A 25,159-nucleotide genomic window follows, 5' to 3' on the forward strand; every position below is an offset into this window, starting at 1 on the left:
ATCTGTTCTCCTGTTGATGGGTGTTGGGGTTGTTTTTGGTAGGAACAGAGCTATTAGGAAGCACTCTTGTACAGGTCCTTTGGTGCTTACAAGCCTTTGTTTCTGATGAACGTATATATATACCCAGGAGTGGAAGAGCTAGGTCATAGGACATGCCTCCGCTTAACTCTGGTTGGTGCCTGACAGGTATTCAGGTCTGTATTGCCTGATGCCAGTGGCCAGATGTGGGGTGAGCCTGCCTTAGGGATATCTGTTGATTTCCTCCATTCTCACCTCCCTTCCTTGAGAAATTGATACATTCTGTTCCTGTACTCTTTTGCTTTACTTTTAAAATTTGTAAATTGTCTTGGTTTCTTCTTTTACATGAGAGTTATCTGCTTATATACATTCATGCTCATAAATGATCACTGAATAAGATATAAGTGATTTTTTTTTATTACTGTTTTATCCCAAAATAATCTTGGATGCATTTTAAATGTATACATCTGTAATCTGTTTCATTCATATGGAGTTTTCTTCTTTTTTAGTCTTTTTAAAAAAAATCATTTATTTATTTACTTTAAAATAGCTTTATTGAGGGATAATTGGAGTACAGTAACCTAATGAGATTTCAAATGTGTGTATATCTTTAAAACTAGCAAAACAATCAAAATAACAACTGTAGTCATCACCCTCAAGAGTTTCCTGTGCACTTTTGTTATCCACCCTTCCCCACCCCATTTTTAAAATCAGAAATCTAGTTTTAATAGGATATGCCAATATATAGAATAAAATTGGTTACTTTCTTAACTTACGTAATTTTTATACTCTCTTTATCCCTCAAATTTGCTTTTCCTGGAACAATGACTTCTAATCCTTCGTTTACTTACCCTTGGCTTTCTGAAGCCTTTGGGGATCTACCCTGGTGGGAGGGCGAACCCAAGAGAGTGATTTCCACCCACCTTTCATCTAGGCCAGCTGGGTGGCTTGGGGGTCCAAACTATGTGCTCTGGAGTCAGATAGACTGGTTGAGATTCTAAACTGGCCTCTCGGTAACCTGTGTGGTGTTATACACTGAAGCCTCCATTTCTTTGTCCATAAAATGGGGGTGACATTATATGTCCTCAATTCCAATGCACCATTGATTGTAGGATGTACAGTTCATTTAACTACTGTTCTTTGGGAACTGGGTGAGGGAAGAGAGACAGCTGTTTAGTTCCTATATACATTCAGATTTCCGGAACAGTAAAACCTAGGAAACACTGAGTCACAGAATCAGAAGCTTGATAATAATACCTACCTCATGGAGGTTCCGGCAAAAGTTAGATGATGCATCAGCATTTGTACAGGGCCTGGTCCATAGAATGTGCTAATCAGTGATAACTATTATTATTTGCTCATACTGGGTTTAGAACAGAATCTTGTTTAGAAAACAGCTCTGCTCCTAAAAAAAAAAAAAAAAACAACAGGTTGAAAACCACCACTTTAAAAATACTTGGCAACACTAGTGGATCTCAGTTATCCTTCCGCAAGTTCAAAGGCTGCTTTGCAGACGCTTTAGAAGAGCACACAGATGCTCCTTTCTCAGCGGTGCTGTCCAAGACTGTCTCTGCTGGGAAATGTCATCTTCATTATCAGTGGAAACGCCTATAATAGCTCGATCGATAGGAGCTCCCAGTTAGCAGCTTTTAAAAAGCTCGTGAGCAGTAAGATTTTTCAGGCTCAGGCCATTTCTATATTTTGAAGAGATTTAAAAAAAGAATTTGATTCAATCTGGCACCTAAAACCCTACCTAAGTCTGTTCTGGAGAGGAGTTGGTGGGCAAACATATGACATGGTTTTAATTATGAATCAATCTGTCAGCTATAAGATTAAAAATAAATAATATGCAAATAGCCACCCTCAAGAAGGAATGAGGCATTAAAATAGGACGTCAGCCCTGTGTCTTTTCAGCCTGATGTTCATTGTCTGGCTGGTGTCTTCACCTCTGGTGTGTTCTTGCACGTTTACCAGGTAACATTCTCTCTGCTGCTCACCCAGCAGAGGTGTGAAAGGTAACCTATATATCGCAGAACCACAAGGTTTGCTTGAAAAGCAACAGATAACCCCAAATAGAGACCTTAAAACATTTTCTTTTTGGGTACTGAGAGTAGATACATTTTTTGTATTCCTGTTTTGTGTTGGAATTTTACCCAGATCTCTTATCTGTACAAACAGCATATCAGAAAGCTCTGCTGGCCCCTACATTATGGAGCTATCTTATCTCCCTCATCTTTTTCTTGCCACTGAGATGGAATCAGCTGTGTAGTTTCTCTTTGCTGCCTTGTATCCTTGGGGTTGAAAGGTTAACAGTCTCCTGGTACAGGGCACAGATCATTTGCCCTTGGTGTAGAGAGAATATGCCCACAAAGTGGACCTAAGGATTCTCCTTGCCTATATAACCTGGTTCAGAATTGCAGATTGCCTATTATCCTTTTTTTTTTTTTCCAAATCATAGCGATCATTAATTTACTGCCTATGTCTCAGATCAGTTCAATATCTCTGTGTGGGAGTACATCTAACCCTTAATATCACCAGCAGCTAAGTGGGCAACTCCAGCAGTAAAGTGTGTTATGGTCCAGGCAGAAAGAATGAACAACGTCTGGATGAGTTAATGCACTCTAACGAGTTCTTGAATGCTTCCTGCAAACACATGATACTCCTTTTGTCAAATAGGCAGTACAGATAATGACAAAATACAAAGCCAGCACCACAAACTGTAACTAGAAATCAGAAACAGGAGACCCTTTGAAAACAGGATGATGACAAGGAAATAGAAGGCCCCTTCCTACTCAGTGGGTTCATTTCACTTGAAGTGAGAGTAATAATCTTGGCAACTCCCTGACTTTTTATGAGTGTCTTTTTCTGTAGCACTTTATAATCTAATTTGGGGAGGAGAAGAGGTGGCAGAAATGGGCATATAATAAATGGCTTTTTAAAAAAAATGAGTCAAAGAAAGTGACTAGGTGCCTAAAGGTTTAAATATATCTTTGAATGGCAGATTATTTTGGCAGTGTAGGTATTCTTATATGGGTAGATTTTCTTAAGTCTATCTGCTCTCCCTGGGCCACCATTGATGCCTCACTAACACCTCGGTCACTCACTTTTGTCTCTTGTATTTCACATGATACGTTAAGGGAGAATATCATATAATAAAAACCCAAAATGTTAAAACCAGAGCAACAGAGAAGGTTGTCTATATAGCATTTACCTCCACATCATAGGTGGAGAAACCAACGCAGCCAAGCTCAAGATGGCTTATCTGGGACTTCTAGGCGGTTTGCCTCATCAGTCTTATTGTTTTCCCTCTGGGGCAGAGGTAAAAGGAAGCACAGTGAAGACATTTGGAGTCTAGGAGAAAAACCATCTTAAGGAATGGCTTTTCTATGTATAGGAAGGAGACCTGTTGAACTATTAGGCACCGTTTATTCATTGTTTCTGCTTTAGGGAGATTTAACCATATTACTCAGGGTGGTACAAGCATTCTTGTGAAGCACAAATGCCTGCTTGGAATGACAGACTTGAAGTTTCTTCCCGTTTTTTCCTCATCCTGATAAAGAAGGAGGTTTATCCAAGAACTGGACCGTTTAACCTTTATTCCCCTTCTTGTAGCTGATAGCGTTACTCAAACTGGTATAGTAGGAATTAACAAGGCTTTTGATATTAAAGTACAAATTACTAGACCGCTTACTGCATTAAAAGCTCATCAGCTCAGTGAACAAAATGAAAAGCTGTGTTTTCTGAACCACGCTAAACAATTCTATCTAATTGACATTCTTTAATTCTATGTGCCTGGGAAGATTTTTTTTTTTTAATTGATAATCAAAGGGGGTTAAGACAGGGAGTTAGTCAGTTAGTCACAAAAACAGTGGCAACGTTTCAGAAACTAAATCTGCTTTAGGTTTGAAAATGAGAAACAACCATAGGCCCAGAGGCATTTCCTTTTAATTTACTCCTTTCTGTTATATAAAATTTAATTTACTGCCTGTGTGCCTCATTCCAACTATTATTAGAAAATTGCCCTTAAATTTTGAAAGTATTATATGTAAAAGCTCTTTGCAAGCGCTGGTACTAAACTTCAGCAAAGAGAATAGGAAAGCTAAATGTGCTGAAATTGAAGTCATTCCACCATTGAGCAGGGAAATAATTTAGCAAAATCAGATTAAATCTCTTTCAGTAAAATGACAATTTCATATGCGTGTTTTCCCATTTTCTGATAGCCAGCTGTATAAGAAGAAACCATTTAAAGTTATGCCATCCATACAGTATTATATTTTCAGGATTATTCTGAAAGTCCCTTAAGTTTTCCTTTTTTTCTTTTGTTGCTTGAAATTAAATTTATTACCTGAGATATTATTGAAATAACTCTTAAGTGTCCTTCACTCAGTCTTCCTTGACAAGAGCTTTATTTTGCTTTCTAAGACCATCTCCCATGATAATGTTCTGTCGATGATGTCCTGGGCATTTCAGCTTAATTAGCTGATTGTGATACTAGTCCCTCTGCTATTCCTCTTTCCTCAGTTTGCACCCTCCGCATTCTTTTATGAACTTGATCTCATTTAAAGCTGCCCCTTCCATATGGCAGTCGCTTTTGATTGATTTGCTCTTGCCATGTTTTCCTGATGAGTCCTGAGTCAGAAGGAATCTGAGACATTTCTTGTTCTCCCACAGCGTATGTGGGTTTGGGCGCTAAGGAGGCGGGTATGGCAGCTGGAGGCTGGCTCTCGGGGGCTGGATGGGCAAACACTGGTCATCATTACCACATAGGTTTGAGTATATATGGCTTTAGAAGCAATTTCTCATTTCCAACCAACTTGATCCATGTGTAACCGGATTTTTTCCTCTTTTAGGTGATCACAGACTTGGAGGAGCAGCTAAACCAGCTGACAGAGGACAACGCTGAGCTCAATAACCAAAACTTCTACTTGTCTAAACAACTTGATGAGGCCTCTGGTGCCAACGACGAGATTGTGCAGCTGCGAAGTGAAGTAGACCATCTCCGCCGCGAGATCACTGAGAGGGAGATGCAGCTCACTAGCCAGAAGCAAGTAAGGACCAGGAATAGTGTCAGAGACCTTGGGAAACCTGGAGCCCCTTTAGATTCTGGAGCGAGTGCCAGTTACATCTCTCCCAAGTGTTCTCAGACTGAGCCTGTCAGTAAAAGTAATCATGTCAGCACTTTGCAGGTTTGCGAGTTTTAAAAACAGCTTTTTGAAGTGTGTAGTTTGCCTTTTTTGTTTGTTTCATTTTTTTGGCCACCCCACATGGTTTGCAAGATCTTAGTTCCCTGACGAGGGATCAAACTTGTGCCCCTTGCAATGGAATCGCAGTCTTAACCACTGGACCATCAGGGAAGTTCCATGTATAGTTGTTCTTAATTTTGGTTTAAAACCATTAAAAATAGAATAGAATGCTTTTGTGAGTCACTTTTTTTATTTTTAAAAACCTTTCTTTGGCCAAGTTGTGAGGCTTGTGGAATCTTCATTCCTCACCCAGGGATTGAACCTGGACTTTCAGCAGGGAGACCTGGGAGTCCTAAGCACTGGACTGCCAGGGAATTCCCAAGCTACTTTATTGTTAAGCATGGTCTCTTTTCCCTGGCCCTCCTCTGAGTTCTTTCTATAAGATCTCAGTAGAAATGGCCCTTCATCTGTTCTTGTCTAACCCCCTTGGTCTGTAAGAGAAAAAGACAGTGTCTTTCAGGCTGTAGTTAGAAGCTCATGCTTTTCCGAACCTGATCTGACAAAAGTGCCACCCGGGAAATCCTCATTTGCTATGAGGCACAACTCAGTGGTGCTGATTTGCAGACGATGGAGGCGCTGAAGACCACGTGCACAATGCTGGAGGAGCAGGTCATGGACCTGGAGGCCCTGAACGACGAGCTTCTGGAGAAAGAGCGGCAGTGGGAGGCCTGGAGGAGCGTCCTTGGTGACGAGAAGTCCCAATTTGAGTGTCGGGTTCGAGAGTTGCAGAGAATGCTGGACACCGAGAAGCAGAGCAGGTGGGACTTCATGAAGCTAGAGAGCCAGTGGCAGGTGGCACCAACAGGATCACCCCCGAGAGCTCCCGGCAAGTGCCCCCACTTGACCAGGAATGAGCAGGTGCTGGTATGTAAGACTTAAGTGTTAAAGCTGGGAGACTCAGGGCAACCAGAATCAGTCAGTCATCCTCGAGGTAAATATGGACGGTGCCAGTAGCAGGAGATGATGACCAGTCAGCCAGTACAGGGCCCCAGGAGTCAGCAGAGCAAAGTGCTGACTTTGTAGAAACTCTTTCCTTGGATTTTTTGTCATTGTGGCTGTGTAGCGAGATTGTCACTCTCCTTTTTAAAAAAAAAAAAAAATTTATTTGGCTACACTGGGTCTTGATTGTAGCATGTGGGATCTATTAATAGTTCCCTGATCAGGCACTGAACCTGGACCCCCTGCATTGGGAGCACAGAGTCTTAGCCCCTGGACCTCCAGGGAAGTCACAAGACCATCAGTTTTGATCCTGGTCATGTGTGATGCAAGTCAACCCTGTACACCAGCTTTGGCACTATTGACAGTTGGGGCCAGACAGTCCTTCGTGATGGGGGCCTGACCTGTACATGGTAAGGTGCTGAGCAGCTTCCCTGGATCTGCCCCACTAAATCTCAGTAGCTGCTCCCTCTTCAAGTTGTGACCACCAGAAACATCTCCAGACATTGCCCGGTGTCCCCTGGAGGGGGGCAGCTGCCCCAAGTTGAGAACAACTGCTCTACAAGTATAGTTTACAATTTTTTATTTTTTCTTCCTTTCCTGGTAGGCAGTGGTGATCCTGAGTTTGGGTAGTATCTTTCCTCTACTTCCCCAGTTCTCCCAGTGCAGGATTCCCTCCTGCCAGGGTCGCAGGTGTGCAGGTTATGCACTGCGTGCTGCTGGGAATAGACGTGAAGATCTACCATGACATTTTACCAGCTCATGGTGGGAAAGTGTTTGTTCTAACAAAACCAGTATATTATGACAGTTTACCAGTGGGTAGACGCGCATGGTCTTAAAGAACACACGCCTTTCCTAGTTTGCAGAGAGGTACCCTATGGGCTGGTAACCACCTTGTGCTTCATGTCTGCCCAACAGAATTCTATTCATCCTGCATAACCTCACTAATATCACCTTTCCCTGAAACTTACTGTCTCGTAATACTCTGAACTCCCTGAGCAGGGTAACTATTCGTGGAAGTATTTATCATTTTTCTGGACTCTGTCGGACTCATTTCAGTATTTCCCACATTTGGTGGACCATAGTAGACTCACGGCTGTCTTGGATGTATAATTAGTGCTAAATCAACTACACTAAGACAGACTGGAAGCAAAGGGAACCCATAAGCTTCAAGAGAAACTGGTAGAAATATTCTCCTGTTGGACATCTTCCCTTTCAGGGTATTTGCTAATGTGAGAGGGCTGCTGGTTTAAGACTTCCTGTTACTGTTTCCCCCTGAACTCTTGAGCTCCTGCGTCCTCACCATATGTTCTGGCTGTTCTGACACACACCCCTCCCTCCTACTCGGAAGTCCAGCTCCTAGCCCAGCTGCTTCTAAGAGTCCTTTGTAGACAGTTTCGGGGGCAGAGTCTGACCATAGCATCAAGAATGCACAACCATGTATGAAAGTGTTCTCTGGTGGCGCTAGTGGTAAAGAACCCACTTGCCAATGTAGGTGACATGAGAGACTTGGGTTCCATTCCTGGCTGGGGAAGATCCCATGGAGGGGGGCATGGCAGCTCGCTCCAATATTCTTGCCTGGAGAATCCCATGGACAGAGGAGCCTGGTGGGCTACACTCCATAAGGTCTCAAAGAGTTGGACAGGACTTATCACACACATAGGGAGATCTTTCATATATTTCTTTCAGGAGCAATTGTGAAAGATCTTGGCTCTCTTCCCCACCCCACCCCCCCCCCATTTTTTTTTCCTTCCTCTATTTTGGTGTTACGTGGGATCTGAGATGAGTAAAATATAATTCTTATTTTTTAAAAAATATTTATATATTTGGCTGTGCCTGTTGTTAGTTTTGCATGTGGGATCTAGTTCCCTGATCAGGGATTGAACTTGGGCCCCTGCATTGGGAGCGAGAAGTCTTAGCCACTGGACCACCAGGGAAGTCCCTAAAATATAATTCTTAATTCTTGTCTTCTAGCGGCTGAGTCTAACGCAGGAGATAAACTATGCGTTGAACTATTTATCACCTAAAATAGAGAGTGGGTTGTGCCAGGCCAGTAGTACATTTATGCTTTGGGTCCAGAACAAGAAGAGGTTACTTCTGAGAGGAAGCCTGGGAAGGGCTTTGTGGAGAACATGGCCTTCTAGTTTACCCTTGGAGTCTGAGTATGACTTGGGTTTGTCGGGTCGAGAGGAGAGCTGCCAGTGAAGGAGCCTGTGTAAGTCCAGTTGCTGGAGCAGGAGAACAGAAAACCTGAGTTGGGGAGGGGAAGTGAGGTTTCAAGTGTGCTTCCAGGTTTTGTCTTCTGTCGCCCTATTTACAGGTACACCCAGCAGATTCAAGCAGAACACTTCAGCCCTTGCTTTGAGGAGAGGCAGTGTTTGCTCGAATGGGGCCCCACATGGTCCTCGGCACTGTGCTCCTTCAGTGGGACCTCATTCCTTCCTGCTTCTGCAGGAGGGTATAACAGTCTTGCCATTTTCAGCCCAGTTGCATTTGGAAAAATGCCTCATCCCCTTCAGCCCTTCCAAGTGCATTTATATTCACAGGAACCTTACCTGCTAAGAGTATTTTTACCCAGGGCCTAAAGTGGGTCGCATCTTTGCTCCACGTAATTCGGAACAAGGGATCAGGCTGGGCTCTCCCCAGCCCACAGCATGTTTGGTTGCCTGTCCGTGACCAAGCTGGGCCAGCTTCCTTCCTGCAGGGTGGCAGTGATGGGGTTTCTGAATGTGCCTGTGTCTCCCCGCAGGGCAAGGGCTGACCAGCGGATCACTGAGTCGCGCCAGGTGGTCGAGCTGGCAGTAAAGGAGCACAAGGCCGAGATCCTGGCCTTGCAGCAGGCTCTCAAGGAGCAGAAGCTGAAGGCCGAGAGCCTCTCTGACAAGGTCAGCCCCTGTCCCTCCTGCCTTCTAGATACGCATGTACACTTCCTTCTTTTAGCAGGTGTTCACATGCGCTCAATCCATGGTCAGCGTGTTTCATAAACCAAGTCTCACTGTTGTGCTTCCCCAAGGGACACCCTTGGTTGGCAATAGTGGGGGTGGGGGTTACTTGGGGTATCAGAGTCGGTCAGTGACTTCCTAACATCTGCCCATCAGGGCCCCTGAGGTCCAGATTTTGACCTGGGTGCACAGCACTCTTCTTTTCTGGCATTTGATTTCTGAGAGCCTTCATGGATCTAATGTTGAGCATCCTCGGGAAGTGTGGGGTGGCTAGGACTCCTGCTCATTCCATTGCTGCAATGGCAGGAAGCCTCAGTGTCTCTGGGTTCTAAGTCCAAGGACGCAGCACGATCTGAGGACAGTGCAGGTCCTCATATTCCACTTTGGAAATATACACATCCTGTCCATGAAGCACTCTATATTTACAAAGTGACATACTAGTGTTTGAAAAATTTTAATAGTCTTAAAAGAGAGTTAGAATAGGTGCTTCTGTGCTATAGATAAGAGCGAAGGTCAAACAAGTTTCATATACACACACAGACTGTTTCATATATACACATACACACTGTTTTGTGTGCGTGTGCGCCCACATACAAACACACACACACAATCTGACCTCTGAATTTTGGGTAACTGTAGTTTCCTGATTATAGAAGTGATTATTTGGGGTCATTGTGGAAGATATAGAAACCACAGAAAAGTAAAGAAAATGTAACTGGTAATCTGTTGCCACTGTTATGCTGGTGAATTTATATTCATTTATTTATATTGATAAATGTATGTTCTTATTATATAAACAGGATTATATCATTTTTTAAAGAAACATCACATAAATAGGGGCTTTTCCTGAATTAGTAAATATTTTTTGAACATGTAGTTCTAGAAACATCAATTACACAGAGACACCTATTTTAATCATTCTGCTTGTGTTAGAAATTTGAACTTCTTCCAGTTTTTTCTTTTTTTTTGCTGTCATAAATAACATTGTGATGAGTGTAAATCTTTATGGGCATCCATGGTTATTTCCTTATTGGAATTTCATAGAAGTGACCAGATTGAAGCTAGAGCTTGCTACTCAGGAATATTCCTGAGTTCCTTGGTATTGGCTTACTAATTTTTTAAAATAGATACCCCATGAGGAAAGTAAATATGTTATTTAACCATGAAAAAATTAAATGTATTATTTAGAGATAAATGAGCTTTTCGGTGTTTAGCTTGAAGGACATTTTTTTCTACCTGACTGTCCTAAAGTATTCTACAGCCAAGTCCTACCCATCCTTTAAGACTCCAGACTTTCTGACCCCATCTTCTCCCAGTGACAGGCCATTCAGGATGAATTTCTCTCCTCCATACCTCTTATCAAAATCATCACTTGACAGAGTAGTCACTATTTGCGTACATGTCTACTTAAGGGCCACTCTCTGCCTTTGTGACTTGATACAAGATCTTTGAGAGAGCTTGTCTGCCCTTTCATCCCAGAGTTCTGATATTATCCCATGCAAGCAAGCATTTGGAATATGATGATTTAATTCAGCCAAAGCGTATCAGATAAATAAATTTTGGAGAAGTCATCTTCCTAGAACTTGTCACAGGTAGCTACACGTATGACCCATCCCTTAGAAATAATAGCTTCTCCTAACAGAATAATCTACATAAGGCTTATCTTTGACATAGACATTTGTGGTATGCTTTTAAAAACCTGGGTTTCCCTGGTGGCTCAGACAGTAAAGAGTCCGCCTGCGATGCAGGAGACCTGGGTTCAATCCCTGGGTCAGGAAGATTCCCTAGAGAAGGGAATGGCTACCCACTCTAGTATTCTTGCCTAGAGAATTCCATGGAGCTAGAGGAGCCTGGTGGGCCGCAGTCCCTGAGGTCGCAAAGAATCAGACACAACTAACACATACAGTGTAAAACAATTACAAACACGACTCTTTAGACTTCCATGGTGGCTTTGATGGTAAAAGCATCTGTCTACAATGCAGGAGACCTGGTTTCGATTCCTGGGTTGGGAAGATCCCCTGGAGAAGGAAATGGCCACCAACTCCAGTGTTCTTGCCTGGAAAATTCCATGGACAGAGGAGTCTGGTAGGCTACAGTCCATGGGGTCACAAAGAGTCGGACATGACTGAGCGACTTCACTTCACTTTTAAAAACCAGTGTTTATGTTCTGACCCTTAGAACTTGATTTTTCTTTGGCTGTGAAGGTTTGTGGATATTGGCAAAAGTCTTTAGCATATAACGTTCCTAAATATGTTGTCACGGCCAATTTTTCCAAATATCCAGCTCAATGATCTGGAGAAGAAGCATGCCATGCTTGAAATGAACGCCCGAAGTTTACAACAGAAGCTGGAGACGGAACGAGAGCTCAAACAAAGGCTTCTGGAAGAGGTGGGTGTAAGATGCCTGGTAAATAGTCGGGCATACTCTCAGAAGTGAACACTTGTCCTCAGGTGGGCAGGTCCAAATTAAGAAATTAAGATTTCAAGGTTGAAATTCTCAAGGAAGAGTAAGATGGTCACTGGGTACTTTCTGGAAGGTGTTTAACACGTTAAAAGAACATGTCAAGAAGCCCTGGGGGCCTCTTTGTTATTGTGCCCTCCCAAATAGTGCTTAATGGAGTGTCAAGCACAAAGTGAGTATATGCTAACTGGAAGTTTATTAAATATGAGGGCAAATAGATATTGAGTTGAATTGTTCTTTAGAGTTAATATCCAGAGTATATTAAGTTTGTAGCCTGATGAGCTCCATGCACGGGACAGAGACCTGATCAGGCAATGCTGAACGCCAAATCTCATGGAAACTTTTGAACATCCAATTAATTCAATGCAAAAGAAATGACACCCTGCTTTTGAGACACAAAACAAAAAGTTCAAATTGATCTCCTAAACCAGTCCAATCCTTATGTTATTTCCTGTACCTTTGAATAGAATTCTGAAAATCTCTGTTTAAATTGAGGACAACTCCTCCAACCAAAGCCTTGGTTTGGCGGAATCACTGATAATTTGTCTTCATTCCTTAGAATTGACCTGTCAGGACAAATGCAGTTTATAAAGGTATTTCATGAGAAGTTAGACTCAAGAGTGTTCTGTTTAAGCCACAATGAGCCTGACAGTTGAATCAACCAGTTTATCTGTTTTGGTAAATGGAGGTTTTACTGTGTGCTTCCTGTAGTCCCTGAGAGGCTCTGCTGGTAGAAGTATTGTAACTATGCTATTAAGTTTGAAAAATGTGGTGCACATTTTGCAGGGGAGCATAAAATGTTTTCTAGAATAACTTTAAAAAATATAGTTGGGAACGTTCTGGAGATGGATCCATGATGATATACAGCCACATGACTCTACTTAATGCCACCAAACTGTAGGATTAAAAATGGTTAAAGTGGGGACTTCCTGGCAGTCCAGTGGTTAAGATTCCATGCTCCCAATGCAGAGAGTATGGGTTCGATCCCTGGTTAGGGAACTAAGATCCTGCATGCTGTATGGTGTGGCCAAAAAGAACACAAATGATCAACATGGTAAATTTTATGTATATTTTACCACAACAAAGAAGTTTTTAAATAAAATCAATATTACACATGGGTGGAAAGTTCACCAAAGGTGACTCTCAGAATATTATAACAGAAATTTTTAAATCTCCCTGATTGTCAAATAGAGAATGACAAAAGATAGAGAATGATCAGAGAATGGTCTTTTATCTGGAATGACTAGGCAGTGTCCCCACTAGGCAGTGTCCCCACTTTGGACACACGTTGGAAATAGGAAGCACAGAAATAATCGGTGATCTCGCCTGTCCTCTTTTCCTTCCGAGGAAAGAGCGTTGGCCCCAACAACTCTGCTTTGGTCCAAGGTTACGTGGTGAGTCAGTGGCAAGACTAGAAATAGAAGGCTGGCATCCTGATTCAGTCCCCTGTTCTCACTTCTAAAACTACTGGGGAACATTTCCAGTTCCCCTGTCTGCACCTCACAGAGGGTTTTTTGAAGACAGACATCTGGCTGCACTGGATTGGAGGCAGATCTCGTTGAGAGCTGAGAGCACTGGAAACACAGTGATCTTTACCATCAAGGGTTGCAGCTGGCATCCTGGCTTGGGGTGGGCCCTGTGTCAGCAGGTGGTCGGGGGCTCAGCTTGCCTGTCTTGTCCATCCGGTACAGATTCTTGTAAATGGAGCCAGAGTCAGAGTCTCACAGTTGGAGAGAATTTTTGTGTGTCATTTAGCACAACTTCCTAGCACTTGCCCCACCATTTCTTTTACCCTTTCCCTGGCAGACTTCACTAACAGAGCTTTCTCTCAAATCTTTTCTCTCGGGCCCACAGTGGCCTCTGAAACTTTTCTGACACTGCTGTTTACAGGCATGACTAGTCCCGACTTGGAAGTGATACCAGAACTCCGAAGTCCATTTGCTAATCCTGTCAAATAATCCCCCTTCCAAGGTAGAGAATCCCTTCCCCAGCCTCCCTCACAGGTGGGCTTGGGGCACCTGGGACTCAAGACTTAAAGTGACTCAAGATTGCCCAACTCATTTTTCTGGCAACTCTAACTCTTGGAAAGTTCTTTCTGGTTTTGAACTAAAGCCTGTAACTTCCAACCATTGGTTCTATTACAGCAAAACATTTGAAAACAGGGAGTAGTCTTATATTTCCAACCAAAGTAGGAAGTTAATATTGATTAATGATCATATTACTTGATTAGTAATAAAAATAACTTGTTTTTCTTTTTTCTTTTATTATTTTAAAAAATAACTCATGTTTAATTTGGCACATACCACATGCCAGGTGCCTGAGTACTTTGCATGAATTAGCTCATACACTCCATGTGACACTTCTATGAGAGAGCTACTTTTTATTTTATTATCCCTGTGACAGTGGATTCGCTATCTCTTCAGCTCTCCTGACTCCATGTCACCTTTTCTTTTCTAACTGAAACATTTCAAGTCCCACCAGGATTGAGATGTTCTTTTCTGGTAGTTTTATCTTTCCGAACAGTTTATAGAAGTCCTTGAGGTTTGAACAACACGGAGTAGTGGGCTGGCCCCACCACTGTCCTGGGCTCTTTGGGTGGCTTATCACACCACTGACACCCATTGATCTGTTAGATCACCACCAGCCCTTCTGGATGTTTTTGTTTTGTTTTGTTTTAAATACCTTTGTTTATTTGAAGGTTTTTTTAAAATACCATCCTGTTAAGCCTTCTCATGTTGGTTTTGGCCCCTCCTCCCAGTTCCCAGGGGTGTTTCCCACTCTAGTTCTGTGTCTAGTTCCTCTGCGTCCTCCCAGTTTCCTGTCACTGTCATAAAATCGGCGGACAGATCTAATCACATGGCTGGAGCCCTCCTTTCAGTTGAACACTGGGCAGGAATAGCCTCCATTTACTGCTCTCTGGGAAGCAGGTAAATGGTTTTAGAAAACATTTCATTGAGCACCAATGTCACTCTTATTTGTTTTCTATTGTAGTAAATAAGCAGCCAGTTTCTTGGAAAGCTAATGGACAGTTGATGTGTTGATTCTAGAGAAATATTTTGGGCCTGGTTGTCACCAAACAGATTCTTGTCCCTAGTACTTGTTTCTCTGCTTCCTGCCTAGTAATTAGTGTTGTCCTAAAATAGTGGAAGGAAACTAAAGAGGGTAATTTGCAGAAGTAATCATTTGTGCTACAGGGGACGGATGGCTCCCTGGAAGAGATTATCCTAGCTGTTTTCTCTCTTTTCTTTTGTATTTTAGGGCGTTCTGTGGTTTGACTCAGAAATTCTAGGTCGTGCACCCAGGACAGGTGATTCTGAGTTAGTATCAGTACCTCTTGCTTTACAGAGGCTGGATGGAGAGGGGCTGGTGGAGTAGGTTCGGGTAGGAAGGGCAGATGGAAAAGTGAGGGGGCACACCTGGACTGCATCGAGAGAAGAAAGAAGGATGAAGCAGGCAGCACTGAAATTCATCGAGCATCTGCTGGATGCTGGGCACTGGGCTTGGTGTGTCACCCAGAGAAGGGGGTTATTACCCCCACTTGCAGATGAAGAGACTGAGGGTCTGAGAGGCAGTGAGCTGCCCCTGGTCATAGGACTGATAAGAGTTAAGTCAGGGGACTTCCCTGTTGGTGTAGTGGCTAAGACTCCGTGCTCCCGCTACCAGGCTTGAGTTTGATCCCTGGTCAGAGAACTAGATCTACTTGCCACAACTAAGACCTGGCATAGCCAAATAAAATTTTTTTTTTTAAGTCAGCATTGGAACCAGGGTCTGGAATGTTCTAAAGCCCAGGTTTTTTTCCGTGGCACCATGATGCCTCAGAATCAGCTGCCTCTCAAGAGGAAGGTCATTGAGGAGCAGGAATGGAAACACAAACATCAGTGGAGGGAAGAGAAATATGGTGGCGAGGTTTCGCCGAGCTGAGGGCGTCTATAGCTCTTAGCCTGCTGGGGCAGAGAGCACTGAGGTTTGCCCTCGCCTGTTGGGAAAGCCCTGTGGTGATGGTGAGCAGCTGTTTACTGCCTTCTGTCCTTCCCTCTGCAGACGGTCTAGGCCCCTGGGGAAGGGAGTGTTTGGGCCACTGCTAGTATGGTTAGCCTGGATGCCAGGGGTTGGGTGAAACCAAGCAGTATCCTGTCAGGATAGCTGTTCTTCTCTGCTTTTTAGAAACAGAGCATTTTAGGTAAGAGAGCCATAAAGCCAGTATCTTTACCACCTGCCCTATTTTCTGGTTGACTTCCATTGTAGAAAAAAAGAATTGGAGAGAGAGTTCTCACACAAAACTATTTGCAATATATTAAACAGAATCTTGTTTTCCATGGGTTTTACTGACACTTGTACTGGCCCTGGGATCGCCCGCCTTCCCCTCATGGTAGCAGCACCGCCTCCCACCATATCTGTTGGTGTGCTTGTTGGTCTCTTGCACTGACGCGGTGCCCTTTTGAGTTAAAGGTGCTACGACTCCCATTTGTGTGCACCACACGGAGAATCACAAAGTGAGTTCTCTCAGCAGTGGTTGAGACTGCTCATGCATCGTTGTGGAATTTCAGACAACTAGTCATCCTGGAACGAGCTGAAATTTTGGTGCCACATCTGAAATGAGTCTGAGTGGGGACAGTGAGGGAGCGTGTTGCATTGTGTGTGGTCTGAAGGTTCTCTCTCCGGCCTCTCCCCCCACCAGCAAGCCAAGTTACAGCAGCAGATGGACCTGCAGAAGAATCATATTTTCCGTCTGACTCAAGGGCTGCAAGAAGCTCTGGATCGGGCTGATCTGCTGAAGACAGAAAGGAGTGACCTGGAATATCAGCTGGAAAACATTCAGGTGAGAATCAGCACCGGGAGCTTACAGAGAAACTGTCTACAGAGGCCAAGTGTGATGGCTCAAAGCCACCTGGTTAGATGAGCAGTCTCTTCATGTTGTGTATTCTCGTATTTTATTACGAAAACTTTTCAAATGTTAAGAGAAGCTGGGAAATTTCTATCATGACCACCCTTTAGATTCTTCTACTCACCATTTGCTATTTTTGCTTTTTCATGTATCTTTGTACTTGAGTCTGTCTTTGTTGGGTGGGGGACAGTGGGCAATAAGATCAGGACTAAGTAAATAACAATTGGCTCAGTGTGGCTTTTGTTGAATTTTTCATTTGTTAGTGTTGTAATGACTTTATTTCTTGTTAAAGTATTGAATTTAAAAGTCTGCTTCTTTCGGCATCTGCGGTGCTTTTTGTTTTCATGAATCTTAGGTTCTCTATTCTCATGAGAAGGTGAAGATGGAAGGCACTATTTCCCAGCAAACCAAACTCATCGATTTTCTGCAAGCCAAAATGGACCAGCCCGCCAAAAAGAAAAAGGTGGGTCAGAGGGTGTGAAAAGCAGGCAGTGGGCAGTTTCGTTCAATCATGATGATTCCGTGAAGGTCACCGGGGTAGATAATCCTAGGAACGTCGGAGAAGACAGAATGCACAATTTCTTTGTTTTGGGTTGAAAAAAGAGGCTTTGAGATCATCAGAATGGCTCTGAAGAGAGGCTGTCAGTCTGGAATCTGTGATACACTGTACTGTGTTCATGGCCTTTAAAATTGTGCTGCCTTCCTCTGTGAAGGAATGAGATTTTTTCCCCAAGCAGCTGGGGAGGAGGAGGCAGCAGAGAGGAAGGCTGAGTATTCAGGTTGGCATCCCAGATTCCAGAGGGGGTTCTCTGCTCGTGTGTAAGGGACTCTAGAGAGATTAGAGGTCATTTGTGTGCCATTCTAGGATTTTCCAGGTGGTGCTAGTGGTAAAGAACCCGCCTGCCAATGCAGATAGATGTAAGAGAAGCAGGTTTGATCCCTGGATTGGGAAGATGCCCTGGAGAAGGGCACAGCAACCCATTCCAGGATTCTTGCCTGGAGAATCCCATGGACAGAGGAGCTTGGCGGGCTGTAGTCCACAGGGTCACACAGAGTCAGACACGACTGAAGAGGCTGAGCACGCACACACATGGGATTCTAGACAGAGAAGGAATCTCAGGTCATGCACAAGGGACTCCAGAAAAACTAGACATCATCTGCTCAGTCCCTCTGATTGGATCAGTAGGAGACTGGGGCCCAGAGTGCTGCTGTGACCTGCGCAGAGAGTCGGACTGGATAGCTGTCCCCTCCATGGGGTACTGCTCCATCCCTGCCTTTAAAATGGTAACCATTTAAAACAATGACCAGGAGATAGGGATGGACAGGCTGATAGATACACATGGGAAGATTTTTTAATAAGCCCAAAGCGTGCTTCCCTGAACCACTGCAGCCTTCATGGTAGTTTTGGCCAGGTGTTCTCAGTTCAAGAAGGTCTCTAAGGAGCTGGAAACTTCCCAAGGCGCTCAGATGTCAGCATAGCACTGATGATGGTATAGGAAGGGGAGATGGGCTGAAGGGTGTCTTATGATGCTGAGTTCTCCTTCTGGAGAACAGAGCAGCAGGAGAGGCGAACAGCAGTGTCTGTCCAACGTGGACTTGCTTGTGTGCTGTGTGACTGTGCTTGTATGTGCTGATGATGGTGAATCTTTTTTATTTTAGCAGTGGACTGTTATCTAATTATGTCACTTGATGTAGTCAGGGTATTCCCATGTGTTTTTTGGTTGTTAATTTTGTTTTCAGTCTCATTATCCTATGTTTTACTTTTTTCTCCCATGTACAATACATATTCCATTTGCATTTTTTTTCTTGGCATAAGCCCCTTGTGTTGATATCATTTTAGTATCTTTTTTTAAAAAAAACAAACAACCACCACTCATCTCTGTGTCTTATAACTAAGCATCATGAGACAAATTCAAGGCAAGATTTCTGAACCATCTCTCCTGATTCCATCCTCCACTTCCATTTTTTTTTTTTTTTTGAGGGTAAAGTCTCAGGAAATGGCTCTCCTTGGGATTGCTAAAGGAAGAGGTGGTGGCAGTTCAAGCATCTTTAACCCTCTCGGTGGAAACTTCCGCAGCCCCATTTTTTTCCAGCCAGCTGGGAGGGGCTGTGGCTCAGTCCCCCCACCCCTTCACATGCCATTTTTACTAAACCCGCTTGCAGTGAGTATGCGCCTGGCTCTCATGGTCTGCTCCTCCCGAGGCAGAGTTCCTTTAGTTAGTTCCCAGTGCCAGTTTCCAGGAGTTAGGAGATATCTCTGTTTCCATTGCTAGGGTTTATTTAGTCGACGGAAAGAGGACCCTGCTTTGCCCACACAGGTTCCTCTGCAGTACAATGAGCTGAAGGTGGCTCTGGAGAAGGAGAAAGCTCGCTGCGCGGAGCTCGAGGAAGCCCTGCAGAAGACCCGCATCGAGCTCCGCTCCGCCCGGGAGGAAGGTATGGGCGCTCTGGACAGCGAGGGCGGTGCACCAGGCCGAGGGCCCGTCTCAAGGAGATGAGCGGAGTCTCAGCCTGGTGGTGACGGCACCCTCGGCATGGCCCATATGGCACCCCGGGTGTCCTTGTGGTCTCAGGCATTTGAGAGCCAGACCCTGGGCAGTCCACTTGGTTGGGGCCTCTGGGGGACCCCACTAACCTAAAGGCGCTGGACTGGTCTCTCTCCAGCTGCCCACCGGAAAGCCGCAGACCACCCACACCCATCTACGCCGGCTACCGCCAGGCAGCAGATTGCCATGTCCGCCATTGTGCGGTCACCCGAGCACCAGCCCAGCGCCCTGAGCCTGCTTGCCCCGCCTTCCAGCCGCAGGAAGGAGTCTTCCACTCCAGAGGGTACGTTCTCAAGGGGCCACTGGACCTGCATTGACTTTTTTTTTTTTAATGGACTGAGAACTGCAGACCTGGGGTGAAAAGGACAAGTGATAATATGGAGGGCTAAAGAATAAGCAGTGAGCCTTCTCCCAATCCCAGTTCCGTTACCCAGGGTCAACCATTGTATTCTTCCAGCCAGAGCTCATGAGCTAACTGCATGTCTATTATTTAGGTGTCCTATAATCATACTTAAGGGATATGAGAAAATAATAATCCTCTTTGCTTTCATAAATATCAGCCCACAGTGCTGTACACTGCAGAACATCTTTCTTTAATTAAAATGCCTTCTTAGCAGGTTTCATATTAGCCCATATGGATTGACCCCATGTTTTTAGAGGGCTGCATGGTGTTCCATGGTGGGGGGTTTATAATTCACCTGTTAATCCAGACCTCAGTTGACAAGCATTTAGGTTATTTCCAGTTCCTTGTTTCCATACACACCCTGCAGTGAACACTCTGCACAGCTATGGGTGCTATGACTTTCGGATAAGTTGTTGGGAAATGAGTCACTGGGTTAAAGGTTGTATGTATTCTGAAGGTTGGTTGTACCAATCCTTATACCAGTGGTGTGAGGAGTTTTCTTTGTGGTTTCAAATGTACTCTATTTACCTAGAGATGGGATGGACTTTAAAAAAAGCCAAGGAAGTTGGTTTGGAAAGTCACAGGGAGAGCAGAATAGCTGTGGTTTAATATCAGGGTATCACCATCAACCCACTTCAGCTGCCAGTCTCAGTGGAATTTTGTTGTCATTTCTTCTTTAGTAATGATGTCATCTCGTTTCCCATGTTTACATAACACCTTGAATCAAAGAGCTTCACTCTTAAAGTCTTCAAAGTGGTGCTGTTAACACAGATGAAAATCATTTTGGCCCCTGGGTTCTTCCATGAGGTTGCATACAGCGGCTCCCTGAGTAGTCTATAACACTCCAAACATCTCCTTTGTGTGCATGGCATGTTCAGAGTGCATTTATGTTATTTATTCCTCATGACTTTTCTGTTAAAGGAAGAAGACAATGTTGTTCGGAGAATCCAATTTGGATTCAGAAATTTGGATCCTGAGCTTTTCTATTTAAAGCTGCTTTTACCTAGTTAGGTCACTATTGAGAAGGGAGCCGTCTAAACAGAAAAAATTAATCTTGTTTTAACTGATTGAAATTTAAATGCAGAATCAGTTCTTTGAGGCTTAAAACTTGGATTTTTAAAAAAGGATGTTATTCATGGAAGAATTGGGCATGAAGGGGGACTTCTTCAGTCAGTCTATGTATTTAATAGTCAGAAAGTCTGTATTGCAGAATATTGTTTTTTTTTTAACATAGTGTAAACATACTTTAATTCTCATCAGTTACAAGCTTGCAAATTTCATGTTTTACATAAATAATTAATGCAAAACCATGGTTGCTACATCTGGAACTTACTTCAGTTCATTTGCTGTGTTTGTTTACTCACACTTTGGTTATGAAAATATTATAACACATTATTGGTCTTGTATTGAACAGAAATTCTCTATGAAATAATCTGAAGCAAGAAGCTAAAATGAAGTCTTTAAAATTATTTAAATATATTCAAGAATGGTGATTTTTAAACTGGATTCTGGAAAGTGCTCCATGATCTCATCTGGAAAATATACCTTTCACGACTAAAATATTTACAAACAACTGATTTAGAAGCATATGTTTGTTTATGCTCACAAACAGCTATGCCATCATATTAACCATCTCCTACTGGGAATGTGTTTTTAAATAAAACCTAATTCCTAATAACCAGATAATGGCGATCTTAATTTGATTCCTATAAATCTAGACACATCTGTTAGTGTTAAAATAGTTTCACAATCTGTCACTAAGATGCTTTTTTTTAAAACAGCTTTATTGAGATATAATTCACATACCATACAATCCATTTGTTTGAAATGTATAATTCAGTGATTTTTTTTTAAAGTAAGTTCACAAGGTTGTATAATCATCACATTCGAATTTTTAAAACATTTTTGGTCCCTCCACTCGACCACCAAAAAAATACCCCCTAACCTCATTGGCAGTTACTTGCCATTTCCCCCTTCATGGAACCTCTGACAGGCACCAGTCTGCTTTCTGTCTCCATGGATTTGCTGTCCTGGACAATTCCCATAAAGGAAGCACCTTGTATAACTTTCTGTGTCTGGCTTCTTCTGTGGAGCATGTTTTTCCGATTCATCCATCTTGTAGCATTTATCAGTTCTTCCCTTTTTTTAATGGCAGAATAACATTCTATTGTGTGATCATCACATTTTGTTTATGTATTAATCCGTTGATGGACATTTGGGTTGGTTCCATTTATGGCTGTCATAAATAATACTGCTGTGAACATCTGTGCACAAATTTTGTGGCTCCATATGTTCTCAGTTCTCTTGGGTTATAGACCTAGGAGTAAAATTGCTGGGTCATCTGGTAATTCTGGACTCCACAGTGGCTGCGTCATTTGCTTTTCCACCAGCAGTGCATGAGGACCTTCATTTCTCCACATCTTCATCAACACCCATTTCCCATATTTTTGAGTCTAGATAATCCAGTGACCATGAACTAACCTCTCACTGTGGTGTTCATTTGTGTTTCCCTAATGAAGAATGACATCAAGCATCTTTTCCTGTGCATCTTGGCCATTTATTTATCTTCTTCAGAGAGACATTTGTTCACATCCTTTGCCCACTTTTTAATTGGGTTGTCTTGTTATTATTGCATCATAAGAGTTCTTTCTGCATCCTATCTACAGGCTCCGTGCCAGAGAGATGATTTGCAAACGTTTCTCCCATCCTGTGGGTGTCTTTTCACTTTCTTGATGGTATTATTTTGCAGCACTGTGATTTTTTAAAAATAAAATTTCCCTCCAGAATTCAGCCGGCGTCTTAAGGAGCGCATGCACCACAACATCCCTCACCGGTTCAACGTGGGACTGAACATGCGAGCCACGAAGTGCGCCGTGTGTCTGGATACCGTGCACTTCGGACGTCAGGCATCCAAGTGTCTCGGTAAAAGCAGCTGCTGTGCATTTGGGGTAGGGCCCCTGTGCGTCTCCACTAAAGTTATGTCCAACGGTTGTTTTTTTTTTTTAAACATTCCTCATCATACAGTTGCTCAGTCATGTCTGACCCTTTGCAACCCCATGGACTATACAGTCCATGGAATTCTCTAGGCCAGAATACTGAAGTGGGTAGCCTTGCCCTTCTCCAGGGGATCTTCCCAACCCAGGAATCGAACCCGGGTCTCCTGCTTTGCAGGCAGATTCTTTACCAGTTGAGCCACCGGGAAGGCCCATCATATAGTGCATTCATTTTCACACGTTTAGTCTTAGGGGGAGGACACTGTTTTCCCCGTGTTCAAGGAGGGAATTTATATGCATTTTCAGCCCATGTCTCCAATCGCCTGTGCAAAATGCCTTGGGCTTTGTGAACTTCCAGCCTCCTTTCCCTCAGGCTGGTCTCTCCTCACCTTTAAGCTGTGTCCTGGCTTCAAGGGAGATGTGCAGATGTGTCCTTTGCACTGCTGTCTGTGGCAGCCTGGGAGAAGCCAGGAAGACTGGATTGAGAGAGCTTGGCTGTCTCCAATAGGGGCCTGGGGCCTGGAAGGGCTGAGGGGTGCCCTGAGTGGCAGAGCCAGGCAGGGTGGAGCTCGGGGGCTGGCTGGCGGGTGCAGGGAAGGTCCAGCAGCAGTCGGGTGTGTTTTCAGCCTGTCCACTGCTTTTCCCTAGAATGTCAGGTCATGTGCCATCCCAAGTGCTCCACGTGCTTGCCAGCCACCTGTGGCCTGCCAGCCGAATATGCCACACACTTCACCGAGGCCTTCTGCCGCGACAAGATGAACTCCCCGGGCCTGCAGTCCAAGGAACCCAGCAGCAGTTTGCACCTGGAAGGGTGGATGAAGGTGCCCAGGTATTGCTGCAGGGAGGTTTGGCCTGGCAGCGGGTGGGCAAGCGGTGGCTGGTGAAGGGCAGCAGGATATGCCGGTCTGGAAAAGGCCACTTTGGGGTAAAGGATTGTTTTGAGCTAAAGGCACTTAGAAAACAGCGGATGCATGAGGGACACTCTGACCTCCCCGATTTCTCCTGGAAAGTAGGATATATTTCCATGTCAAAGCTGTTCTTCCTGCAGCTTGGAGGAAAGGAGCATTCTTATCTTCAGAGCAGGGGCAAGGCCAGAGGGGAGAAACCTACGTGCACAGACCGTGTTACTTTTCCACAGTTAACTGTTCTTCGTTTGACTTAGGATATAAGCACTTGGGCCCATCTGCTTTGGGGGCTTTATTTGCTTGTGGAGACTCCCACGTACACACAAAATTAAACGTGTGTGCGCGTCTCTCCTGTTCATGTGTCTTAACATCAGTTGAATTCAGGGCCAGCCCCACAAGCCAGAGGGTAGAAGGAAGCTTTCCCTCCCCACCCCGGCATGTCATTCCTGTTGTTTTCCAGGGAAGCAACTTTACTGGGATTTCCTCTCCTCCCCACTCTTGCCTCCCACCTGATTCTTCCAAGTTCAAACAGTTCTTTCTCACGTCTGTCTTCCCAGGAATAACAAGCGAGGACAGCAAGGCTGGGACAGGAAGTACATCGTCCTGGAGGGCTCCAAAGTCCTCATTTACGACAACGAAGCCAGAGAAGGTAAATTAATGAGTCGGGGAATCTCGTTGCACGCAGTTGGCCCAGGTCTCCTAGTCTTGGCGTGAAGGCTCTGTTTTCCGGACTGCGTTGCAAGCCTTCTACGAATTTTCCATTTTTGAAAATTAAAACCCAAGTGACTCCACTAAAGGTTATTGGTACGATACTCACATCTATAGGTCTCCCCTCTGAAGACCCTGCAGGGTGCTGCCCTGAAGATTCCACCTGCTAATACACCTTCCGAGAACTTCCGCCTCAGCCAACTAACCCCTAAATCTGCATCGTCATCCGAAATTTGACTGTGCTCTTCATCTGACACACTTTACTTTTGTTTTTATCTTCCCTCTTCGCCTTCTCCGCACATCTCCTCCCTCCTCTGTTCTCGTGCGCCTCTCTTCCCACGCATACTCCGTCTCTCTCTCTTCCTCTCGTCTCCCCTTGTTCTTGTTCCTGTTCTTTTGTTTTTCTTTCTGCCCTTCCTCTTTGCACCAAGCTGGACAGAGGCCGGTGGAAGAATTTGAGCTGTGCCTTCCCGATGGGGACGTGTCTATTCATGGCGCCGTTGGTGCTTCTGAACTTGCAAACACAGCCAAAGCAGGTGAGGGACGGCAGGCGCCCCCCCGTCCCGGGAGGTGGGCTGGGCTGCAGCCTTCAGCGTGGGTGGGAGGGGCCCCTGTGCAGGACAGCCTGCAAAGGAGGCTCCCCCGCCCCCTACCTGCACTTCTGCTAAGTAACTGGGACGCAGGTGGCTTGGCCCTCCCTCCTGATGGGGGTGGCAAACTCCACCCTGCGCTCTCTGCCCAATCTCCTAGATGTCCCCTATGTCCTGAAGATGGAGTCTCACCCCCATACCACCTGCTGGCCTGGGAGGACCCTCTACTTGCTGGCTCCCAGCTTTCCTGACAAGCAGCGCTGGGTCACCGCCTTAGAGTCAGTTGTGGCAGGTGGGAGAGTGTCTAGGGAAAAGGCGGAAGCCGACGCTGTGAGTACGCACGCGGGCCAGAGCTTGTGTTTGTAGAGGGGGCTGACTGGGTGGGGGTCCCTTCGGCCTCCCCCTCTGAAGGGTGATGGGATTCTGTGCCCCTAGAGATCCAGGCTTCCAGGCAGGGTCTGGCCTCACAGGTTCCCCCGCCTGAACCCTCTAGAAGGAGGGATTCGCCACCGTTAGCCAGCCCTTCAAGG

The 25,159-nt window shown here is 44.6% G+C and overlaps 1 protein-coding gene across 7 annotated transcripts in view; it reads left to right on the top strand.

Annotated features, from left to right (window-relative positions):
* Window positions 1–25,159, top strand: part of CIT (citron rho-interacting serine/threonine kinase) — a 171,776-nt gene that overhangs the window by 130,376 nt on the left and 16,241 nt on the right. For 5 of the 7 annotated variants that reach the window (XM_069557922.1, XM_069557923.1, XM_069557925.1 and 2 more), the window contains 13 exons: window positions 4,869–5,066; window positions 5,826–6,019; window positions 8,947–9,082; window positions 11,423–11,527; window positions 16,278–16,418; window positions 16,840–16,947; window positions 18,758–18,920; window positions 19,149–19,313; window positions 22,218–22,355; window positions 23,075–23,255; window positions 23,889–23,980; window positions 24,471–24,575; window positions 24,790–24,959. In XM_069557922.1, the coding sequence (XP_069414023.1) occupies window positions 4,869–5,066; window positions 5,826–6,019; window positions 8,947–9,082; window positions 11,423–11,527; window positions 16,278–16,418; window positions 16,840–16,947; window positions 18,758–18,920; window positions 19,149–19,313; window positions 22,218–22,355; window positions 23,075–23,255; window positions 23,889–23,980; window positions 24,471–24,575; window positions 24,790–24,959 (1,896 nt within the window). The remainder of the gene's footprint in view (window positions 1–4,868; window positions 5,067–5,825; window positions 6,020–8,946; window positions 9,083–11,422; window positions 11,528–16,277; window positions 16,419–16,839; window positions 16,948–18,757; window positions 18,921–19,148; window positions 19,314–22,217; window positions 22,356–23,074; window positions 23,256–23,888; window positions 23,981–24,470; window positions 24,576–24,789; window positions 24,960–25,159) is intronic. The other 2 variants (XM_069557924.1, XM_069557926.1) reach the window with 1 other exon arrangement.

The sequence above is a fragment of the Ovis canadensis genome, chromosome 17 (assembly GCF_042477335.2).
Source record: "Ovis canadensis isolate MfBH-ARS-UI-01 breed Bighorn chromosome 17, ARS-UI_OviCan_v2, whole genome shotgun sequence".
NCBI classification, from domain to species: Eukaryota; Metazoa; Chordata; class Mammalia; order Artiodactyla; family Bovidae; genus Ovis; species Ovis canadensis.